General features: G+C 40.2%; 1 protein-coding gene across 1 annotated transcript in view; it reads left to right on the top strand.

Moving 5' to 3' along the window:
* Positions 1–25,510, top strand: part of CRYZ (crystallin zeta) — a 31,669-nt gene extending 6,159 nt beyond the window's left edge. The window contains exons 3-9 of the mRNA XM_066376579.1: positions 1,048–1,200; positions 11,041–11,204; positions 15,664–15,715; positions 21,730–21,879; positions 23,817–23,918; positions 24,022–24,117; positions 25,250–25,510. Coding sequence (XP_066232676.1) covers positions 1,048–1,200; positions 11,041–11,204; positions 15,664–15,715; positions 21,730–21,879; positions 23,817–23,918; positions 24,022–24,117; positions 25,250–25,414 — 882 coding nt within the window. The 3' untranslated portion in view covers positions 25,415–25,510. The remainder of the gene's footprint in view (positions 1–1,047; positions 1,201–11,040; positions 11,205–15,663; positions 15,716–21,729; positions 21,880–23,816; positions 23,919–24,021; positions 24,118–25,249) is intronic.

The following is a 25,510-nucleotide window of genomic DNA, read 5'->3' as shown; positions in this document are numbered from 1 at the left end:
ATTTTCTACATTCATTTTCACATATGATTTAAGAAAATTTAAATGTAGAGCTTAATTATTTCTAATAATTTTAACAATATATTTTTCAATAAAAATTTTGTACTTTTATTACTGCACCTTCCATTACTCCTGAGTCTCATTTCTTTAGCAGGCCTTATGAAAGTTTTTACAATTTGGCCATAGCTTACTTTTATAGATTTGTTCCTTATCACTCCTTTTTAATAGACTATGCTGTGACAGCATCAAACATGATTCGATTTCTTCCTGAGGCTCTTTCATTCCTTCTGTCTTTGCACGTAATAGTTCTTTAACTTGAAATACCAGTTTTCTCCAATTCCCATAGAATTTCTATTCATCCTTTAAGGCCTACACCAAATACCATTTCCTTTGAAATGCCTTCCCTTTCAGAAGAAATAATTCTATATTAATTAAGGTAAAATAAGCTTCTATAGTAGAAATAACCTCAAAATCCCAATGAATCAACAATAGAAAATCATTATTAACTAAATTCCAGAATTCTAAAATATCATTGGGTAGCACTCTTCCCACAGCCATTTAGGGACCCAGGCTTCTCCCTCCTGTGGCTCTGCCACTTTCAACACCTGTCTTCCGAGGTCACCTGAAAGGGCAGACGCACAGTGTGAATGTCCTGGGAAGGTCTTTATGGTTAAGCCTGGAAGTGTCTCTCATCACTATTGTTCACCTTCTCTTGGCTGGGACCCAATCATTTGGCTACTCATCACTGAAAAGGAACCAGGAAACAATGTTCTTCCTGTGTACCCAGGAGGAGAAAATAGATTTGATGAGCACATAGAGGTCCCTGCCACACATCCCCTCAAATATTTCCACCACTCTCTTCTCAAAGTGTTTTTAATATAGCACATAAGCCATTTTGTCTTACATTTTTACTTATATATGGGTTTGCAAAATCGGAATGTTAACTCATTTGAAAGCAAGGTTTTTCCTTCTATTTTTATAGCTCCCAAAATCATTGCAGTCTTAGCATAATGCCTGAATTCTCTGTAAACGAATACATTGTCATTGCAGGTTCTAATCAAAGTCCATGCATGTGGTATAAACCCAGTGGACACATATATCCGCTCAGGCACTTACAGTAGGAAACCACTCTTACCTTATACTCCTGGTGTTGATGTGGCCGGGGTAATAGAAGCTGTTGGAGATAATGTATCTGCTTTCAAGGTATTGGATTTTTAATTATTTTCATTTTAGCTTAATATGTTTTCTTAAAATATTTTAACAGTTTTAAAATGTGTCTGTAGTTAAGTCTTTAAACACAGTTTCTGCCCCATGGGGTCTCTCCTCGTAACAAAAGAAATTACTTTTATCAAGAGCCCTTGTTTACATCTGCTTTGTTGGGAATAACTTCAGAGTGGTGTCTGTGTCTGCACATCCCCACAGACTTCAACTGTGAGCCTTTTGATTGAACAGAAATATGTGAGGAGGGAAACAAAGAAGAAAGTTATACTGTTTCCTAACTCTTGGTAATACACAGAGCGACATAATTTTTAATACTTTTTATAAATGTAGCTTCACAAAGTAAAGGGAATGCTATTTTTTTTAATAAGTAAAATTGAAAAAACTACAAGGTCACTGTACTTTATCTGAGCTCTGGCTCAGATAAAGGTGATGGAGTCAATGAAAATGTTATGATCAGGGCTTTTGTTATGTATATGCCAAAAGGCTTTTAAAACATAGAGTATATTCATGTGCTAACATCTTGCCACCTAATTCCTTGACCTGCTCAACTTTGGCCACTCATTTATCCCAAATTGGACTGAGCCAGAGAAGATTAACGTGGCCCTTGGACAGGAAGACTGGCAGATTATGGCAGCCTTCCTGTTCTCAGCCCGTGGTGATCTGGCTTCTGCCCCCGTTGCTCCACTGAAATGATTCTTGCTAATGTCACTAATGGCATCTGTATTGCTGGAGTTAATGGGCCCTTTTATGGCATTATCTCTCTTGACTTCTTCATGACATTTGACACTCACTTAACTTTTTCTTGAAAAAAGAAAAACTACTTTTTCTAAAGCTTCTATGACATCATTTTCTCCTGTTCTTCTCCCGACCCCCGCCCTTTCCTTTCTGGGCATCCTTTTTCAAGCCTTTTTTTCTCTGGATGCTCCTCAAATCTGAGTGTTGCCAGGCACCCCCAGTCCTATTCACTCGTCTGCCTTTTGTGTTGTATACCTTCTTCATGATGATCTCATGCATGCCTATATTTTCCATTATCACATGTATATCTTTTGTTTAGAATTTTTTTAAATATATGTCTTACTTTTTTTTTTTTTTAAGAGACAGAGAGAGGGACAGACAGGGACAGACAGACAGGAAGGGAGAGATGAGAAGCATAAATTCTTCATGGCAGCCCCTTAGTTGTTCATTGATTGCTTTCTCATATGTGCCTTGACTGGAGGGCTATAGCAGACCGAGTGACCCCTTGCTCAAACCAGCAACCTTGGGCTCAAGCTGGTGAGCCTTGCTCAAACCAGATGAGCCTGTGCTCAAGCCGGCGACCTCAGGGTTTTGAACCTGGGTCCTCCACATCCCAGTCTGATGCTCTATCCATGGTGCCACCACCTGGTCAGGCTCTTTTTTAATATAAAATTTTTAAAATATTTTATTGAGGCAATATTTTAAGCCCAACTGTATGGCCAGTAATCACTGCCATTGTGGCCATTCACATGCAGGTTCCCATTAGATTTGGACAGACGGTAAAGAAACAGTGGAGCCAAAAAATAGTGGGCCATTTTTTTATTCAAGACTCACACTAGCTGACAAGCAAAAACACAGGGCTCCCAAAGCCACTGACACATTCTCTGGTTCCACAACCAGGAGAATCTTCTCCAGTTTCTCCTAGAATCAAAGGCTCCATCAGTCTCAGTGAAGCTCAGAAAAGCTCCTCACCTCTGTTCCCCATCTCCTTCTCTCTGCACAAACTCTGCCAACATGGCTTCTTACTCTGCAAAACTGGCTTCTCTCTCTTTCCCTGCCATCTTGGCTTCTTTCTCCTACTCCTTCTTTCTCTCCTTTCTTTTTAAAACTTTTCTAGCCTTGAAAACTTCTCCTCCAGCAAACGTTAGCATAACAATGGCCCTTCCCAAGCAGGAAGGCAATTAGCAATTTCACAGATCACATACCTGGCACTGCCCAGCACCGTTTTTTTTTTATTTTAATTTATTGTGTTTACATAGATTCAAGTGTCCTGCTGAATATATCTCCCCCCATCCCCGTGTTCCCCTTGATAACCTCTTTGCCTCCTCCCTCCAATACCTTCCCCTCTTCCCTCCAGGATTTGCTGTCTTGCTCTCTATAACACTGTGTTATGTATTTATATTTTCACTAATCTCTTTCCCTTCTCTGATCCCATCCTCTCATCCCCTTTCCCTCTGACTGCTTTCCCTCTGGTCCCTTTGATCCTGCCTCTGTCTCTGTTCTGTTCCTCAGTTCACATTGTTCATTGGATTCCTCAAATGTGTGAGCTCATATGATATTTTTCTTTCTCTGCCTGGCTTATTTCACTTAGCATAATAATCTCCAGGTTCATGCATGTTGTCGCAAAGGGTAAGATTTCCTTCTTCCTCACAGCTATGTAGTGTTCCATTGTGTATATGTACCACAGCTTTTTAATCCACTCGTCCACTGACGGACACTTGGGCTGTTTCCAGATCTTGGCTATTGTAAGCAATCCCAGTGCCATTTTTAACAATAAAAGTGAGCAAACTCAAATAACACAAATTTTATAAACTGATTTGCCCAACATTCTACCCTTTTGCTCACTTTGCAATCCACACCACAGGCATTCCTGTGCAAGGAATGAGGTATATTATACAAACAAATTACAGTCACAGCACAAGTCATACAATTTCAACAATTACAAAGTGCCCTTCACCAGAGCTCCTCTCCCCCATCAGGGTCTCTCATATTGTCCAAGAGCCACATGTCCATCCAACAAGGGAGCTGGTGCCCCCTCTGGTCACAGTCCATGAGTCAGTCCACGCTCATGGGGCCTCAGGCCTCCCCCCTCATCCCTGCCATTTTGGCAGCTCTTAAGACGCTGACCCAAGGAGGAGCACGTAGCAATGGCAGCCAACATTTCCACCTTTGCTCCAGAGATCATGATGCCATCCACCCTATGCCCCACAATTGCAAACCTACCAGGTACTTAGTAGGTACTTTTTGCTGCTGGGCTTTTACTTTCTGGAGTCTGCGGATGGCAACTTCAGAAATGCCTGCCTCTGCCGACTCAGAGCCACTCTGCCAGCACGGTTCCATCTTAGGCTCCTGTAGCTGCTGGTTTTCGTGAAGCTGAACCCACAGTTGTTCCTCCAACAACTGCTTCTGCCAAGGTTCAGCTTCCAGGGCAAAGTGCAACTCATTAACCCATGCGGCCTCCTTCTCTAGCACTCGCTCCAGTTCCTTCTACTGTGGCCATTCTAACTACTTCCACTCCTCAGTTTGCAGGCCTCAGGCAGCCTCTTCCATAGCACTCTTGGTTTCCTCTCACAAGGCTGCAAAAATCAGCGAGGTCACGATCCCCTAAAGGACAGCCATGGGGAACCATAACAGCAACCAGACCTCTACCCCACCCTCAAGGGTGGTGGCAGCTCCATACCAATCTGATCCAAATCCTGCTGCAAACTGTGCCAAATGGAGTGCCAGTAGTCACCCCCATCGTGGCCACATATGTGCAAGTTTCCGTTAGATTCAGACAAATGGTAAAGAAACAGTGGAGCCAAAGAATGGTGGGCCGGCCTTTCCTTTATTCAAGACTCACACCAGCCGATGAACAACACATACAGGGAGAAACACTTCCCTCTTTCAGAGCTCACAAAGCTACTGACACACTATCCAATTCCACAACCAGGAGAATCTTCTCTGGTTTTTCCTAGAATCAAAGGCCTCACCAGTCTCAGCAGAGGTCACAAAAGTCCCTCACCTCTGTTCCCCATCTCCTTCTCTCTGCACAAACTCTGCTTCTTCTTCAGCACTGCATTCTCTCTGCAAAACATGGCTTCCTACTCCTCCAGCACACATTAGCAAAACAATGGCCCTTCCCAAACAGGAAGGTAATTAGCAATTTCACAGATCACATACCTGCACTGCCCAGCGCCATTTTTAACAAGAAATGTGAGCAAACTCAAATAACACAAATCTTACAAACTCATTTGCCCAACACCAACCAAATATTAATCACATAAAAGAATTATTTCCTATTCTTACATAAGGGGCATACTGAGTCTTTTAGATAATGAATAGTTTTCTAATATTTAGGCTCTTCTTATTTAAAAAAATTTTTTATAATTATTATTTCTTAATTGGATGAACAATTAAAAATATTTTTTAATTGAAGTTGACATTTAATATTTTATATTAGGGTCAACTATATAATATAGTGATTAGACATTTATATAATTTACAAAGTGATCTCCCCGATAAGTCTGGCTACCAAGCTCTGGACCTGTGGTGTCCAATATAGTAACCACATTTAAATGGCTAGGGGCTATTTAAAATTTAAATTTAACTTAAAATTAAAAAATTAGTTCTTCAGTCACACTGGCAAATTTCCAGTGCTCACCATGCCCATGCATCTATCTAGTGCCATCCTAGTAGACAGTGCAGAGGTAGAGCATTGCTATCATCATAGAAGGTGGTGTTGGAGAGCATGGAACCCACATGTTCAATCCCAGAACTTCTTCTCAGGAGTCTAAAACCTTCGTTTCTGCTCCTCTCTCCTATGACTGTCTTGGTGACTTCTGGAGTGTGAGGCTGACCTCTTCACTCTTCCTCACTCAGTTCTCCCTTGTAGAACTGTTTTCTCTCTCTTTCCATCCCTACTCTCTGTTGTTGAGGTTATCTTACCGAGGCCCTTACCGGGATTTCCGTAGTGAACACTTACCAACCTTCCTCCTTCCTCCCTGAATCTATCCTTGCTCTGTAAGGGGTGTTTTCTAAAATGTAATCCTGATTGTTCTACAGTTAATTATTGCATTCATTTCATCTAGATTTCAGGGTATTCTTGAAACTGCTTGTGTTCTGAAAGAAGGCATTTTATGCTCTCTCATTTGTCTTTCTATTCGTATCTTCTATTCCCTGCCTCCCTGTAGTTTAGTAATAACTTCTCATTCTTCCCTGCATAGCTCATGTTCTTTCATCTCTGACTTTGTTCATATTGATTCTTCTGCTTAGCAGAATTAAACTGAAACTTATAAATACAGGTTCAAGAAGAACTAATGCCTATCTTTCTCAAACTATTCCAAAAAATTCAAGAGGAGGGAAGACTTCCAGCCTCATTTTTACGAGACAGGCATTTATCCTAATGTTAAAACCAGGTAAAGACACTACAAAGCAAGAAAATTATAGGTCAATATCCCTGATGAACATAGATGCTAAAATTCTCAAAAAAAATTAGCAAACTGGATTCAGCAAAACATTAAAAAGATCATATGCCATGATCAAGCAGAATTTATTCAAGGGAGGCAAGGCTGGTACAATATTTGCAAATCAATATGTGTGATTCATCATATAAACAAAATGAAGGATAAAAATCACATAATCAAATCAATAGATACAGAAAAAGCATTTGATAAAATCCAGCACACGTTTATGATAAAAACTCTCAGCAAAGTTGGAATAGAAGGAACATCATAATAAAGGCCATTTATGACAAACTGACAGGCAACATCATACTAAATGGGCAAAAACTTAAAAGCAATCCCCTTAAGATCAGGAACAAGCAGATGTGCCCCCTTTCACCACTCTTAGCCAATGTAGTTTTGGAAGTCTTAGCCATAGCAGCCGGACAAAAAGAGAAATAAACATCCGAATTGGAAAGGAAGAAGTAAAAGTGTCGTTATTTGCTGATGACATGATACTATACATAGGAAACCCTAAAGTATCCAACAAAAAACTACTAGACTCGATAAATGAATTAGCAGAGTGGCAGGATATAAAATTAATATTCATAAATCAGTTGCATTTTTATATACCAATAATGAACTGCCATAGAAATTAAGGAAACAATCCCAATTACAATTGCAACAACAAAAAAATTAAGTACCTAGGAATAAATTTAACCAAGGAAGTAAAAGACTTGTACTCAGAAAATTATAAGACATTGAAAAAAGAAATTAAGGAGGATACAAGCAATTGGAAGCATATACCGTGTTCATGGATTTGAAGAATTATTTTATTTTTTAAGATTTTATTTATTGATTTTACAGAGAGAAGGTGTGGAGCGAGAAATATCAACTCATAGTTGTTTCACTTTAGTTGTTCATTGATTGCTTGTCATATGTACTTTGACCAGGCAAGCCCAGGATTTCAAACCAGTGACTGCAGCATTCCAGGTTGATGCTCCATACACTGCTCCACCACAGGCCAGGTGGATAAGAAGAATTAACATCATTAAAATGTCCATACTACCCAAAGCAATCTATAGATTCCATGCAATTCCTATTAAAATACCAATGGCATACTTCAGATCTAGAACGAATATTCCAACAATTTATGTAGAACCAGAAAAGAACCTGAGTAGCCTCAGCAATCTTGAAAATTAAGGATAAAGTGGGAGATATCACACTTCCTGATGTCAAGGTATTCTACAAGGTCATTGTAATCAAAACAGCTTGGTAATGACATAAGAACAGGCATATCCTGACCAGGCAGTGGTGCAGTGAATAGACCTTTGGACTAGGAAGCAAAGGACCCATGTTCGAAGCCCGGAGGTCGCTGGCTTGAGCGCAGGCTCACCAGCTTGAGTGCAGGGTTGCTGGCTTGAGCGTGGGATTATAGATATGACCCTGTGGTTGCTGGCTTGAGCCCAAAGGTTGCTGGCTTGAAGCTCAAGGTTGCTGGCTTGAGCCAAAGGTCACTGGCTTGAGCAAGGGGTCACTCACTCTGATGCAGCCTCCCTGTCAAGGTACATATGAGAAAGCAATCAGTGAGCAACTAAGGTGCCGCAGCAAAGAATTGATGCTTCTCACCTTTCTCCCTTCCTGTCTGTCTATCTCTATCTGTCTGTCTCTGTCCCTCTTTATGTCTCTGTCACAAAATAAGTCAAAAAATAAAAGAATAGGCATACAGAGCAATGGAACAGAACAGAGAACCCAGGAATAAACCTATGCCTTTATAGTCAATTAATATTTGAGAAAGGAGGCTAGAGTATAAAATGCAGTAAAGACAGTCTCTTTAATAAATGATGTTGGGAAAATTGGATTGGTATGTGCAAAAAAAATCAAACTAGACTACCAACTTATACTACTTATAAAAATAAGCTCAAAATGAATGAAAGACTTAAATGTAAGTCACAGAACCATAAAAATGATAGAAGAAAACATAGGCAGTAGACTCGAACATCTCATGTAGCAATATTTTTGATGATATATCTCCTTAGACAAGTGAAATAAAGAACAAAATAAATGAAATTGTATCAAACTAAAAAACTTTTGCATAGCAAAAGACACTATTAACAAAATAAAAACACAACTCACACAATGGGAGAACATATTTGCCAATACATCTGATAAGGGGTTAATAACCAAAATTTATAAAGAACTTCTAAAACTCAACACTAGGAGGACAATCCAATTAATAAATGGGCAAAGGACCTGAATAGACACTTCTCCAAAGCGGACATACAGATGGCCAATAGGCATATGAAAAAGTGTTCAAGACCATTAATCATCAGAGAAATGCAAACTCAAAGTACAGTGAGATATCACCTCACACCAGTCAGATTGGTGCTCATTAACAAAACAACACACAACAAGTGCTGACGAGGGTGTGAAGAAAAGTGAACCCTCCTGCACTACTGGTGGGAGTGCAGACTGGTGCAGCCACTGTGGAAAACAGTATGGAATTTCCTCAAAAAATTAAAAATGGAACTGCCTTATGACCCAGCTATACTACCACTTGAAATGTATCTTAAGAATCCCAAAACACTAATTCAAAAGAACATATGCACCCTTATGTTCATTGCAGTGTTTGCAAAAACCAAGATCTGGAGACAGCCCAAGTGTCTATCATTGGACGAATGGATAAAAAAGCTGTGGTACATTTACACTGTCGAATACTACGTGGCCATGAAAAAGAAGGAAATCTTACCTTTTGCAACAGCATGGGACCTAGAGATTATTATGCTTAAGTGAAATAAGCCAGACAGAGAAAGACAAATACCATATCATCTTACTTATATGTGGGATCTAATGAGTATATAAACTGAGGAACAAAATAGAAACAGAGGCGGGTCACAGGGAACAGATGGACAGCTCTCAGAAGGAAGTGGGAAAAGGGGACAGGATCAAAGAAGGTGAAGGGATTAACAAAAATACAGAGATTTAACAAATATATACAGAAACAAGGTAGCAATAGCCAGAGGGAAAGAGGGGTGGGAGTAGGGGTGGCGGGGCAAAGGGGTGGACATGGGGGTGGAAAGAGACTGCATGAGGCCTGGGGATAGGATGTGGAGTTTTATATTGAGTGGGACACTTGAAACCATGTCAACACAATAAATTCAATTTTTTTTTCTGTTCTTTAAGACCTACCCCAAATATTTACTTCCCAATGAAGTTATTCCTGATTCTCTCCCTTTTAGAAATAATTCCTTTCTTTTTCTTGTACCTGTCTTTCATGGCTCACCATGTTTACCTTGCTTTAGAATTATTTCTGTGTTATTTTTCTCTCTCTAGGTAGAAGATGCTTGAGATTAAAGAGTGTGTCTTATTACCTGCATCTTTCACAGAACTCAGAGTAATGCTTTCTGTATAAGGGATTCTTAGTAAGGTTTGAATTATATTAAAATCACTGCAACATGTTTTTAAGTTGTAAAAACAGGACTGTTTTAACAGTCATACTTGACCATTAACAGGTGCACTACTAAGCAGTGATGCTTGTCTTTGAATTCTAGATGCCTTTTGAATTTTGTTTGTCTATATCCCTCCTTATAGTGCTGTTACTTTTTCAGATCTCTTAATTATAGGACAAATCTAAGCACACTGAGAATTATCGCCTTAATGTTTTGCTTATTCCAAGGAATATTTACATTTCCTTTTTCAAGAAAGAGAAGTTAAGGCAGGTGTTCATAGCGGGCAGTCTAATTTTCCTAGTGTGCAGGCATTGGGCAGTCCTACGATGCTCGTGTAGTGCCTTATCGCACCCTTGGATATGCAGGGCCACACGGACGTTTATTGGGAGTTTGCTGTTTCTGGCGCTGTGACAAGTGAGAAAGCCTGTCCTGGCTCAGCCTGCTGTCAGGACCCAGCCATCGTGTCCTGCTTTTCGGTGTAAACATGAAAAAGAAAGGAAATACAGGGTTGAAAAAATCCATGGAAAGGATTTAGAGCAGACAATTGGTGTGTGGAAGAAATCTTACATTTTATTTGTTTTCTCTAGTATTTTGGGCAAAAATGGTTTTATTAACGGCCATTTACTAACCGCTTGATCTAAGCAAATTACTCAACTTCTTTTTGCCTCAATTTCCTTATCTGTATAGTGAGGTTAATCTAAAGTGGAGATAATAAAAATACTTACCTCTTAAGCTACTGTGAAGATCAAATTAGATAATATTCACAAGACACTTCATACAGTGCCTAGCACAGTACTCTCTCAGTAAAGGTTATCATTATTATCATTTTACCATTCCGGAGGGTCACTTTCCTCTAATTTTTTTCCATTTCTCATTATTTTTTTCTTCTCACTGATTCCCATTAATAAAAATTAAAAAAATATTTAAAAATGTTTAGTATTTTAAAGTTAATTTTTACAGGACCCTAGCTGTAGAGAACAATATATAAATACTTATTTCTTATGATCAAGATGGCATTAAAAAGGATGTCGCTTGGGTGATCGCTTCATAAGTTATGTAAATGTCTAGTCACCATGTTGTATACCTGGAACACATAGTATTGTATTTTACTGTACTGTAATTGAGAACAAAGGTTTGAAAGGATCATAAAAAAGATTGTGCCCATTTTGATAGCATTTTTAATCCCTGATGCACATATTAATTTTTGCTTCCCCTAGAAAGGTGACAGAGTCTTCACTACCAGCACAGTCTCTGGGGGCTACGCAGAGTTTGCTGTTGCAGCCGATGACACTGTTTACACACTGCCAGAAAAACTGGACTTTAAACAAGGAGCTGCCATCGGGGTCCCCTACTTTACTGCTTACCGAGCTCTGCTCCATAGGTAATAAATAGCACTCTGTCAGTTATCAAGAGAACAGCCAAGGAGGGCAGTACTCATTGCTTTTCTTCCTACCTTCTGTCTATCATGTTTGGGTACCATTTAGTGACCATTAAGCTTTCATGAAACGGAAGCTGCTAATTTGGGAGATTGTTCTAATTACTGAGGGTAAAAAGAAGAGCCTTTGTGTTGAAGATGCTCATAGTCAAGTAAGGGGGGCAGACATAAGAGTAAAAGCAGTTATATACGATGTGGAAAGTACAGTGATAAGAGATGTGCATAGGGATTTGGGGGTTCACAAGGATATGCCTATGGTGATGAGGTAAGGCTTCCAGGGAAGATATAAGGCTTGGATTATTTTAAAGCTGTGGTTAAAAAATCTTGTTGTCCAACCATGAAAACTAATTGCTGCCATTTAAAAGTATAGTATAGGGCTGTGTCTTAGACCCACTGGTCAGCTTCCATGGCTAGGGCAAAAGAATCTATATTTCAATCAAATTCCCTAGGTATTTGTAAAGGGTCAGAGGGAATTAGCCTGGGTAAGAAGCTGGGAGGGGAAAGGTTATTCTAGACAATGGAAATAGTTAGTGTGTGGGGAAAATATGGTATCTGGGGGGAGCTGTAGCAATTTGTTGGATAGAAGATGCTAAGGCAAAAAGTGGCAAAAAAAAATAAGTAATCTCTCAAAAATTTGTTAGGTGTTGTCACCACATATATAGATTTCAGACTGTAAATGTTAGATTATAGAGCTCACACACTGTTCTGTGAGGGGTTGGGCGGTCATAAAATGTTTTAGTCAGGAGAGTGATATTGTCTAATTTGTGTTTTGTTGGTGTCTCCCATCAGCTGTGTGAAGGATGGCTATGACCACAGGAGTGGAGAAGGAGATGGGAGGGTCTTGTAGGAATATTATCTGGGCAGAATTCTCTGGGCCAGAGCAAGGGTCATGGAGGAAGAGCTGGAGAGGAAAGGACAACTACCTTTGGGGTAAAATCAGGAATATTTGATGGCTGGCTGTGGAGAATGAAATAAAGGAAGAGCTTAAGAATACCTCCAGCTTTCTAGCTTGGATAACAGTTAACTGTGACAGAGAAAAGGAGGACGGAGTTTCAAAGGGAAGCCGAGTTCAGTTTTGGACTTGTAATTAAGACAGGCACCCTAATGGAGAGGTCCAGCAGGCCGTTAGATGAAAGAGTGGAAAGCTTGAAGGCTGGGCATATATTTGGGCACATTAGCATGTGGGCGAGAGTTGACAAGATGAAAGGGATCAAAGTCCCCCAGGGAGTGAAAATAACAGTGGAGTGAGAATAGAATATTAGTGAACATCAACATTTAAGAGTGTAATTAGAGGTAAGAGACAGAGTCCCATGGGAACTAAAAGGAAAGTATTCCCAGGCCAAGAGAGTCCAGAAGTCACAGTATTCAGGACGTGAGATTTGAAGACAGGAAGATCTGCATTAGAGTACTGTCTTCACCTGCTACTAGCTGTATGACCTTGGTCAAGTTACTTCCCTGTCTCAGCTTCAGTTGACTGATTTGAAAAACTAATAGCACCTACCTCATAGAGGTGTGGCAAGAATTAAATGAGGTAATGCTCTTATTATAGAGCCTGGCCCAGACTAAGTGCTCAATCAGTGTTGGTAGTGTTAGGGGTAGAGGTTGATTTGCTACTAAGAAGGGAGCCTAGCTGTCAAATGCAGTAGTGAAGTGTGTTTGGAAAAAAAACAATAGTTGGGCTTCACAATTAGGAAGTTATTGTTGACTTGAGTCATCATTTTCAGTAGAGTGGTAGTAAAGAAGCTGACAAATGGGTTGAGGAAGGAACAATAAATTGATTCCTTGAACCGAGACTACTCTTTAAGAGTGAGCAAGACAGGCAGGAGGGAGTGGAAGAGTACTTGCGAAGAGTTTGGGAACAAAAGAGAATTTTTAAGAATGGACGGAACTTGACATTGTTTATTGTTGAGAAAGGATCTAGCAGAGAAGGAGAGATGGAAGATTTGGAAGAGAGAGGGGAGTGACATATGGAGCAAGATCCTACGTAAGGCAATATGGGAAGGCCTTAGGACGGAGGTAGCAAGATTGGCTTCAGATATTGAAAGAACTGCATCTCTGTCAAACCCAGAAGAAATAAACATGGAGTAATTATGGAAGGTGTGTGGGTAAGGAGGTGTGTGGAAGGAACTTTTATGTGACCATCTCCCTTTTCATTGGTAAGTAAAGGGCAAAGTGGTCTTTTGAGAATCAAAACTGAAGTGGCGTCGAAACACACATTGTCATGTGATTTTTTTTCCTACAGTCTTAGCCAAATTATCAAGGAAGTTGGTTTGAAACTTAATTCAGGGCTGGAATATTGGTGGCAAAGTAGAATAGCGCAAGGAATTTGAAAACACTGGGAGAAAGAGAAGTTGGGGTAACCTGCCATGGGTCCAGGCTGCTGGGGGAAGGTGGTGAGGCAGACGTGAGCACTGGGGAGACAGCCGTCTCTGGGAAGTTGAAGGAAAGTGTGGAGAGAATATGGGTTTACAGAGTTAGGCTAGGAGATTACTGTCATAATATTGGTGACTGTTGCCTGAGACTTCTTATCTTAGGTAGAGTGGTTGAAGGTAGTTGCTAGGTTTAACCCAGGGAGAGAGGGCTAATATGGAGAAGTCAGGAATTGTGATGTAAGGTTTTCTTCCCGGTGAATTGAAATTTCCTAGATTGGGGCTGGATTTGGGTGGAAGAGAAAACCTATGTGCTAGGTACTAGCCTTCAGTGACTAGGAGGGAGTAGGGGACATCAGCTTGGAAGGCCAGGCCGGGTGCATGAGCCCCAGGGGGAGGTGCGTGTGTCTGTGTGGTTGGGGCGGGGGGAGGTTGATTTTAAGGAATTGCCTCACGTGATTGTGAAGACTGGGTAAGTCTAAAAAAAATCTGATAGGGTAGCCCAGCAGGCTGGAGGCTTAGGGAAGGGAAGAGTTTCAGTTAAGTCCAAAGACAATCTGCTGGCAGAACTCCATCCTGCTTTGGGAGAGGTCAGCCTTTTGTTCTATTCAGTACTTCAGCGGATTAGATGAGGCCCACCACATTATGGGAGGCAGTGTGCTTCACTCAAAGTCTCCTGATGTAAATGTTACTCTTGTCCAAATAATACCTTTACAGAAACATTCTGAATAATGTTTACCCAAATCTGGCACTCTGGTTCAGCTAGTTGACACAAAATTAACCGTGACAGTGACTTCACACAAAGATAGAAGGATTATAGCTGTGGGATCCCGGAGAGGGTTAGCCTGCTTTTTCTCCACCTAGCACAGGCTGAGGGATTTAGGAAAATGTGCTCATAGTGTTTGAGGGGTTGTTTATAATATATATTTTAAAAAATCATTGGGAAGTATTTCATATTCCATAGTATAACATTAGTACTGTAATCCTGTTCTTTTACATTTGTGTTTTACCTTTAAAATGTCAAATGTTTTAGTAATAGCTATCACAGTTTGTCATTTGAAACCCTCAGTTTAATTCACTATCCTCAATCCCCTTATCTCCAAGCAAGAGAGCTGGAGAAAGCTTCACAATTGCCATTTGTTAGCTGTTGGCACATGGTCTTGAGCAGGGCTCCCGGTAACCGTGGCCTCACTCCTGATTGAACATAATGTCTGTGCAGCCATCCCCTGTTGTTCTAGGAAGTCAGAGATCCTCTCAGAGTCAGACTGGGTCTGACTCTCAGCAGCAGTGCAGCTGCTGGCTTGTGATATTAGTCATCCATCTGGAATAATAAAGGATCCCCCGTCTGTCTTGCTGCATGTTCTTTGTTCTCAGGATATTAGAAAAGTAGTGGTGTGAGCCACAAATAAAATCCATTTGTCATTTCACTAGAGTATCTGGACATTTTAGGGGTAACATGAGAACTTTTGTGATAGGATTTATTGTATTTCTTGCGATCCTATCGATGCTGACTCAGTATTGCTTTCTAAAGTGAGGGCTCAAAGGCTGGTGCAACCTGATGTTTGGAAAAGTAAAAATGTTTTCATAAATAGCTGCAGTGTTTACTTGGGCAGTGCTCAGGGCCACAGAATAAGGACTGGCTGTAATGAGCCTGTTCTGAGATACTGCCTGTGAGAATCAGTGAGAAACCTACTTCCTCTAGCTTCAGCAGTGTCTCTTCACATACTCTACAAGGATGGCAGCCTCTCAGAAGGTAGGCAGCGCATGATATGATCCTGGCGTCTAGCACAGAGCCCAGCACTTACTAGTCTCCCAATAACTTTTATTGAATGAATACATGAATTAAGGTTTTCTTTTATCCTTGGCCCAGAGTAATCCTTGTTTGTCCTCTGGAGCCTGGAGACTGTATCACAGTGGGTTTCCTCTTTGGGTACGTGTTAGCTGGACTGAGGGTAGTAGTTCCTTGAGAATAATTAAAAATGCCTGCACTTCATTAGCTTTAACATGAAGTGATAAGCCCATGCTTTCTCTTGCAGCGCCCAGGTGCGAGCTGGAGAAAGCGTTCTGGTTCATGGGGCTAGTGGAGGAGTAAGTACTATTTCTTCAAGTTTGTTTTTAAATGAGCTTTTATTTGTGGGTTTTACATTTAAGTCAGTTTTAAAAGCCAATTTTATAAACGTAGTCAAGGGTGCTTTTTTCTTCTTTGTAGTAAAGCTTCTTTAAGTTCTGTCTCCTGAAGGTACTCCTTGTCATTAGTTTAGCATTTCTTGGTTAATAAATTCAACAGATTACCTTATCAAAAATGTGTATCTGTTAGGTTTTTCACCTGCATTGAGTGTGGACCAAGAGAAACTGGTTTTATTTATTCCTTTAAGTGGCATATGTTATAAGAATATTTACATAGAATTTTAAACAGTTTTTTAAGGTGAATATTAATTCCATATTCCCTTAGATAAGAAACTAAGGTTCATTAAAGCTTTTATGTAGGTATGTGGCCCCAGACAGCACTGCAAAGCCACACTGAATTCTTTGTCCTTTCTCCCTTCTACTGCCTGCCTGCTGTGCTTTGATGATATTCGAGTGGTGCGAAGTATACAGCTGTGTCCTTAACACCACAACCCATGGCTTAAAATTATAATGGAGGGTGGGGGAAAGTGGGGACTCAGAACTTACAAAATAAGCCCTTTGTGAAGTCACCCAATGCAGTACTGTCAGAAACCTCTCTGAGAACTGGCTGTCAGTCTGCCTTTGAGGAGTTTAGAGGAAAAGTTAGAGCTCTGAGGTCGGAATTTAACAAGAAATCCGTATGACCTCTATCCTGCAAGTAGAGGCTTTAGAAATTTTAGAGACAAGATTTTGGACTTTTTAAAATAAAGGGCCAGGGCCAGACAGCTCACCTTGAGGCCGCTGGTTAACGCTTTCAGAGCACTGTGCATTCCGGACAGTAGCTAGAGAGAAGTAACCTATTAAATGGCACATTGTCTCGGAAATGAGTGGCATCCTGGAGATGTGGATTTACCTTAAGGGTGGCCAGGTAATACAAAGAATGTGGTCCACTGTGTTCCTGTTCCTGTGAGTAAATGAATCCCAAGGCTTCCCACCCTGCTTCCTGTGCACCTCAGAGAGATCAGTTCCACAGGATTTCACAGATCAGACAACATACTAAAAAACAGCAAGATTGTTTTTATGGAGCTTGAACAACTATGACAAATATACCTTGTCAAGAATTCCCATTGTTTAGCTTCACCATAGAGGCTATTTTGGGGTTAAATTTAATTTAACCCTAAATAACTAAAGGCTCTGTCAAGGATACATTTAAATTGCTTTGGTTTTCAGAGAGCTAACCTTGTACTCTGTATAGAAGGGATGAATTTCAGTAGGAAGGAGAGAGAAAGATCTCTTTTTTATTCCCTTTACACTCTTGTAAAAAGCCCAGTCTCTTCACCGTGACTTTTTTTTTGAAGGCAAAACCCACACTGTTCTCTTAGCTGGCTGTCTGATAAATCCTTGGCAGGCAGGGATAGGCTGGCGACCTGGTGCATGAAGCGCTTCTGATCCTCCCTGCCCTGTGCCAGGGAAACAGTGCTTCTGTTGGTAATTGTTGTCCTCATTTAATTCAAATTCCTTTGGGATTATGTTGTATATTTAAACTGATGTGGGACTTATGAACACAGCTATTATCCAGATATATCTGTAAGGAGTGCCCTATTATAGTGTCAGCAAAATAAATAGAAAGAAAGTGGTGGCACATAATGTTATATAATCTTTTGAGGGAATATGACTAGTATTCTTGTTGACAAGAATAGAATAAATAGTGCCTTTAAAATAGCTATTGGGTGCCCCTCTAAAGTAGGGAGAGCATACGGAGATATGTTTACATTAGCTCCTAGGTTAAAGTGTGGTCTTATTAAAGGCCTATTTTTACTGAAATTTTTAATTGAAAATTAAAGTAGTAAAAATTGATCATGCTCATCCCATAGTGTATTATAGTTCATGGGACTGAATGACTCTCACTCAGACAGGGAGTTCCATGTATTTGTTTGTTTTGGTAAAATCCAATTCCTGTTATAACCCAACTGAGTTCAGGCTTATCCTGCCCTGTGCCATACAGTCTTTAAGTTCTGTCTCAGGCCTGGGAGTATGGGGGACTGTTAAAAGTTTTTTTGTTTTTTTTTAAATAAATAAATTTTTATTTTAATGGGGTGACATCAATAAATCAGGGTACATACATTCAAAGAAAACATTTCCAGGTTATCTTGTCATTCAGTTCTGCCACATACCCATCACCCGAAGAGAGATCGTCCTCCATCCAGTTTTCTTTGTACCCCTCCCCCTCTCCCTCCTTCCCTCCCCCCACCCCCCGTAACCACCATACTCACTCCTGTCCATGCCTCTTAGTCTCGCTTTTATGTCCCACCAATGTGTGGAATCCTGCAGTTCCTGTTTTTTTCTGATTCGCTTATTTCACTCCGCACAATGCTACCAAGACTCCACCATTCTGCTGTACATGATCCGATGTCATCATTTCTCCTAGCTGAATAGTGTACCATGGTGTATATGTGCCCCATCTTCTTCATCCAGTCCTCTGTTTTTTCTTACAGTGATTAAAAACCTTTAAGCAAACTCTTGGCCAATACAGCAAGAATCCATAAAAGAGTAGTGTCCTTAACATGTTCACCAAGTCCAAGTTGGCCCATCACCATGCCAAATCCCTGAAAAATGCAACCCAACCACAGTTCAGTCTGTTAGGAGCTGTCACAGGGAGCAGGAGTCCAGGAAAGGTCCACACAGGAAAAGTCCACATGGCACTGGAATTGTTGTCATCATTCTATACTTTGCAGCTCATGTCCAAGTCCCAATGACCACTGCTTCTAGCTGGTAATGATTCAGGTAGACTGGAAAAGCCATTTGCAGCATGCGTGGATATGGAGCTTCTGTTCTCCTCTGCCTGGAGAGTTGAGACCAGGTTGCTTTTCCCTGGAGTTCTGCAACTGTGGCATGGTAAAGAGAACCTTGGGATACACTAAGCTGGGTGGCAAAGGTAAATTCATAATACAAGTTGGCAAAAGGAAGAAAGAGAACTCTAAATTAGGAGTAGGTCCCAGCCTGAAATATGAGTGGGGCATTGAGGTAGGAGGGATAAAGGAAACACTATATATTAAGCAAAGCAGCAGAAAATAGGACTATCAACACCCACAACAGAGATCTTTGAGGGAAGAATAAAAAACCTGACTATTCAGGCAAAACATAGTTAAGTGGCCCTTGTGCAAATGAGATCAGTTTACCTGCTTCTTGGAAGAAATACCCTAGGCTCGTCCACAGTGTCGTAGATGGGGCCGACGGCCCTGGGCACCTTCCGCCTTCAGTGGCAAACCCCAGCATTCTGGGCTAGGTTAGGTCATAGGTGGCTGGAGCAGGGCTGGAAGAGACTGAACCCTCCCTTAGAGGAGCGAGGGGGAAGCCTACCTTCCAGTGTCCCTGTTTCCTCACAGCAGAGGCATGTAAGCCTGGCAGGCTTTAGCTCAATGACCTTCCTTTCCACTATTGAAGCAGGACCCAGATGGCATCCTATGAGACCCCTTTGGGGCGTTGGAGCCTTTAAGGGTGTATCCTAAAAGGTGGTAGTTCCCCTAATCTCTATTGGGCTTTTTCTGCCTCTAGGTATCTTAAAAGCCATGCTCAGAAGATCTCGCCGAGGGGTTTGAGGATCCCCATCCGCCTATATAAATCTTTTCTATATATCTGGAGCTATTTGGAAAAAGACAAAACAATGTTATTAGCTGGATCTAATAAAGAAGGTAGTAGTTTGCAGGTTAAGTTTTATTGCCGATTTTCATTTTACTTCCTTTCCATCGTGTCCAATCCATAATGATTTTGCCTTCCTCTACATCAATTGTTATCAATAAGGATGATGCAAAATTGTGATTTTGCATCATCCCCTCTCCTTGTTCAGGGACATTTGGCAGTGCCTGGGGACATTTTTGGTTATTGGCTCTGGGTGGAGGGTTCTGGCACCTAGTGGGCAGCACCCAGACATTCTGCTAAACACTCTTGGATGCACAAGATAGCCCCACAACAAAGAATTATCTGGCCCAAAATGTCAATAGTGCCAAGTTTGAGAAAACACTACTCGAAACATGTAATGTTTAGCTATACCATTTAGTTGGCATGTTATCAAATATATACAGTTAAATAATTGCTCATATCTATATTCCTAAAATATTTTTTATTTCTCTTTTATACAAAGAACATTTTCCTGATCATTGAATGTTTTCACATAAAGTGGTTTTAAATACCATCTGTAAACTGATAAACCTCAGATTAATTATTTCCAGCTCTAAATTCTTTCAAGTCTATGCCCATATTGATTGAGCTGATTACCGAACATCACCAGTTAGGTGAGCAATATACACTCAGCATGTTCCAAGTGAATTATTGATGCTTTCACAGACTTGATCCTCTAATCTTCCTTATCCCATCAATCTACTCACTTAATCTGGTCAAAGACCTAGGAGATAGTCTTGATTTTTCTCTGTTCCTCATGTCCCACAATCTATGAGGAAGGCCTTCAGTTTGTTTATCTCTAAACTGAATCTGAACTTGTTATTCTTTCCATGTGGCCATCTTAGTCCAAGCCTCTTAGCTAGACTCTTACATCATCTGTTAACTGGTCTTCCTACTCTTATTTCCCTGTAATATTTTTATCTCTCATATAATTCGAGGGTTAAATAGGCTAAATCGGGTCAAATTCTGTTTAAGCTCTCTGGTGGTTCTGCTTGGTTCTTTCATGTAATCCAAACTTTTACCCCCAGGAGCCTCTCTGTGCCCCTCTGGCTTCTACTTCCACTCTCCCCCATGTGCTCCTCAAGCCACGTTGTCGCTCTTACAGTTGAACACCCCAAGCTCATCCCTGTCAGCAGGTTAGCCATGGTCATTCTGCCTGCAGCATCCTCCATGTGGGGTCCAGTATCTGCATGTGGCTTGACCCCACTTCATTCGGGTCTCATCTCTCTAGAACAGCTTTTCCTGGTGACCTAACTAGCCCCTCTCCCTGCCTCTTTCTAATCCAATCAGCTGTTTTGTTTTTGTTCACACTTTTTATTTTCTGAATTTACTTTGTTCATGTATTTGTTTATGTGTTTATCATCTTCCCACTTCTTTAGAATAAGTTTCTTGTGTGAAGTACCATGTCTAGCACATAGTAAACACTCAATAAATGTTTATCATATAGATGTATAAATTAATTTGCCCATGTACCTGTCTCTTCCACTCAAATGGTAGAAGCCTTATATCTGTTATATGGTATTTTTAAAATATGAACAGTAAAAGTATGGAGTCAGTGAACATATAAACTTATATTTTGATCATCTTAAATCCTATGCCTTTGCACAAAACAGATGCTAAGTAAACATTTTGATGAAGTAATTAAAAACTCAAGTTCTACATTTTGATTTGGTCCAGCTCTTATTTCCATCTCTGTGACCCGGGCAAGTTATTTACATTTGAAAAGGTTCACGTTTCTTATGTAGAATAGGGACAGTAATCATTCCTGCTTCATAGGCGTCTTGTAAGGATGAAGGAAAATGATGCATAGAAATTATTTGGTGTGGGACCTGGCATCATATCATAAATAATAATAAAAGTTAGCTATTATTCTTATGTCTTCATTTAGACATGAAGTTCCTTAACAATAGGGTAGGACTTAGAAGAACCTTAAGTTATATTTAATAAATGTTTGCAAGGATGCAAAGAATCTAAAACTACTGGATTAAAAGAATGGACTGACGGTTGCCAGATGGGAAGGGGCTTGGGTGACTGGGTGAAAACGGTGAAGAGATTAAGTACAAATTGGTAGTTGCAAAATAGTCATGGGATGTGAAGTACAGCATAGAGAATATACATTGTAATAACTATGCCTGGTGCCAAGTGGTTACTAGACTTACCTGGGGGATCACTTTGTAAATTATTACAAATGTCACTCCACTGTGCTGTGTGCCTGAAACTAATATAAAATCATCTTGATGTCAACTGTGATTGACAAATACAAAAATGTGGACCCTCCCCCTAAGTAATAAACTATTGAGTTATATTTTGTTTTTCAGGTCGGACTAGCAGCATGCCAAATTGCTAGAGCTTATGGCTTAAAGGTTTTGGGCACAGCTGGTACTGAGGAAGGACAAAACATTGTTTTGCGAAATGGAGCCCATGAAGTGTTTAATCACAGAGAAGTTAATTATATTGACAAAATTAAGGTAAAATTGTCCTACAGTTTTACAGAAGTATAATTTTCTTTCTTGGGAGATGTATGTGTTTTTTTATAAGTTCTTTTTATCAGCCACTCTCTTAGAGTTGTTTGCTTCATTTTTTAAATTCCTATGGTTTTTATGACTGTATGTTTTAACGTTTTGATATAAAAAGCAGAGCTGTCTATTTTTAAACCTTCACTCTCATTTCTGTCTTGTTTATGTTTACCAAATAAAATTTAGTCTCTCTAGCCATATAGCTGTAAAAATTTGTACTCTTTAATGCAAATCTCAGTTTATATTTGCATTAAATATCCACAGCTTTGTATTTGCACCTGTGAGGTGTTATTAGTATAATTTCTATTGGTATAAATTTTCCATGGGAGGTGCGTATCCTCGGGTTACAAACTAGATGTGTCTAAGCTAGGGAGTAATATTCATTTGTTAACTGAGTGCTTTGGAGGAACAATCAGAAGTTCTTCCAAAGCAGTCTCTCTCATTCTCTGCAAACATTCTCTTAACCTTTTAGCTCACCCGTCCTCCTCTCCCTTACCACCACACTTCCTGGGAAAGTAGTGAGAGTGAGCAGTTACTGCTTTTATTTCCTTGCCTCTCCTCACCTCCCATTGCAATTTGGCTTACCCCAGCTTCATGCACTCCCGATCAGAGGTCGCGGATAAGCTCCTTCTTACCAGTCTGCTTGCTCCTCTGTCTCAGTCCTCATCCTGTCTGATTTTCAGCAACAATTAATTGACCATGCCCACACCCCTCCCACAAACTGGTTACTTCCTTAACTTCATTTTCAGTCTCCCTGCTCTTTACATTACTCAAATGTTGGTTTTCCTTTGGCTTTTTCCTGGTCTCATTTTTTCTGGTGCTAGACCTCCACCCTGATCAGTCTCATATGTGCCCATGGCTTCAGTCAGTACCTTATAATGTTGATCTCCAACACTGTCTCTGGCCTGATCAGCCTGCTGGACATTTGGACATCCAAGATAAAAACCCACATTTCACTTTTAATTCCTATCTTTTAATCACTGTTCTCCCTCCTCCCCATCAGATTGCTCACCTCATTATATCAGTTTCATCTCTAACATGCCTTTCAAATATATCACTTTTCTCCATTTTCTTCACCATTGTACTTTGTTTAGTTTTCATCTTCTCCGCTCTCTCCAGAATCATTTATTTGGTTCTCTTTAAATGAAAAAAAAAAAAAAAAAAGATGTCTAGCAATAACTAAAATGGGAGCTCCATGAGGATAGGAATTTTTGTCTCTCTTGTGCCTGACACAAGAATTAATGAATGAACTCTGCTCCCCAAAGTCCAAGCCCTTTAGCACAAAGTTCACTGTATTTTCCCAGTCTGTCCTGAATTACAGACTGGGAATTCTGTAATTCCTATCCTTTCCTATCCTCTCGCTTTCCTCCCCTGCCTGCCTTCCCGAACGCACAGTCCGGGTCGGCTGGACCGCTTTCCCATCTCGACTCGGTCCCTGCAGCTCTGCTCTTCCGTTTTCCCGTCCGAACAGCCTCTGCCTGATGATGAGCTTCCTTCTGCTCCTCTTTCTTCCTTTTTGCTGAAGAAACTCCTGTTCACCCCTCAGGGCCCAGGCATCACCTCTGTGGAACTTTCTATGAGCATTACAGCTGACCAGAGTTGTAACTTTTTCTTTCTTGATAACCCGCCGTGTATTCCTGCTAATGTGGTACTTAGCCATTGCGTAACAGGCACATTGCATAACGTACAAATCTGTATCATCTTAGATGTGTCTCATACCTTGGAATCACATTATCACTCTGCAATTAGATCATTTTAAAATTTGCATTATTAGTCTAAAATATGCATTTTATATCATTCGAAACACGTTTCTATAAAATATGGGACAGTGATAACTATTTTTATAGTTTTTTTGCATATCTTAACTTACTCTGCACTCTTTTATATAGAAATCTGTTGGTGAAAAAGGAATTGATGTTATCATTGAAATGTTGGCTAATGTAAATCTTAGTAATGATTTGAATCTTCTGGCATATGGAGGACGAGTAATAGTAAGTATTCCTTTTCTTTCTTTTTTTACTACTTTGAAATCTTAATATAATTTGACACTATTGCAGGACTCTTTAAATATAGACATGTTGTTCTTCATAATAGGTTGTTGGCAGCAGGGGCCCTATTGAAATAAACCCACGGGACACTATGGCAAAGGAATCTAGTATAATTGGAGTTGCTCTATACTCATCAACCAAGGTAGGAAAAGAGATTATTCTTTTTTTCTTTTAAGAGAGAGAAAAGAGATAGAGGCAGGGAAGAGAGAGATGAGAAGCATCACCTTATAGCTGCTTCACTTTAGTTCATTGATTGCTTTCTCATATGTGCCTTGATCAGCGGGGGCTCAAGCTGAGCCAGTGACCCCTTGCTCAAGCCAGAGAGCGTGGGCTCAACTAGTGACCTTGGACTTCATGCCAGCAACCATGTGATCATGTTGATGATCCCGGCTCAAGCCAGCAACCTGGCACTCAAGCTGGCAAGCCCACACTCAAGATAATGACCTCAGGGTTTCAAAACAAGGACCTCAGTCTCCCAGGTCGGTGCTCTATCCACTGCACCACCAACCATCAGGCGGGAAAGAGATCATTCTGATTTTGGTAACTTAAACACTGCTGCAATTTGTCTAGGTAGGCAGACTGAAAGTTTAGGTAGATGTTAAATTTAGTTATCTGAATAAATGTTTGTGTGAAGGATTAGTCACCAGAAGATAACTAGGAGGACAATTCCATTTGTTTTCCAAGTGAGGAAACTTTTGAGAGAGACAGGAGATACTATTAATAATTATTTCAGGATAGTAAGTATTTTGTAAGCTGATACTGTCTCAGACCAATTAGACTAATGATTACCCTCTAGAGCAGTGGTCCCCAACCCCCGGGCCGCGGACTGGTACTGGTCCGTGGGCCATTTCATACCAGTCTGCAGAGAAAGAATAAATAACTTACATTATTTCTGTTTTATTTATATTTAAATCTGAATGATGTTTTATTTTTAAAAAATGACCAGATTCCCTCTGTTACATCCGTCTAAGACTCACTCTTGATGCTTGTCTTGGTCACATGATACATTTATCCGTCCCACCCTAAAGGCTGGTCCGTGAAAATATTTTCTGACATTAAACCGGTTCGTGGCCCAAAAAAGATTGGGGACCACTGCTCTAGAGAACTACTTTTTCTATAGTTCTGGACAAGTTGAAAAGAGCCACATATTTGTAAGAAACTTTTTATTCATTTTTAGACTCTGAAAATATTTAATGCTTTTGAAAATCAACTTATATGTTCCTCTACAAAAAAAAAAAACAAACAAAAAAAAAACACTTTTCTCTTTCATTTAGGAAGAATTTCAGCAATTTGCAGCAGCCCTTCAAGCTGGAATGGAAGTTGGTTGGTTGAGACCTGTAATAGGTCCACAGTATCCACTGGAGAAGGTGGCCCAGGCTCATGAAAATATCATTCATAGCAGTGGGGCTACTGGAAAAATGATTCTTCTCATATCATGATTCTTTCATATATTTCTCATGTAATTAGAGGTTTCTTACCCCAGTTTTACTTACATTATCTTTGCTTTAATTGGCATTCATTTGATTCAAATGAGT

This window comes from Saccopteryx leptura, chromosome 3 (assembly GCF_036850995.1).
Source record: "Saccopteryx leptura isolate mSacLep1 chromosome 3, mSacLep1_pri_phased_curated, whole genome shotgun sequence".
NCBI lineage: Eukaryota > Metazoa > Chordata > Mammalia > Chiroptera > Emballonuridae > Saccopteryx > Saccopteryx leptura.
The sequence above is the reverse complement of the archived record's forward strand: the minus strand, read 5'-3'. Positions and strand labels throughout refer to the sequence as shown.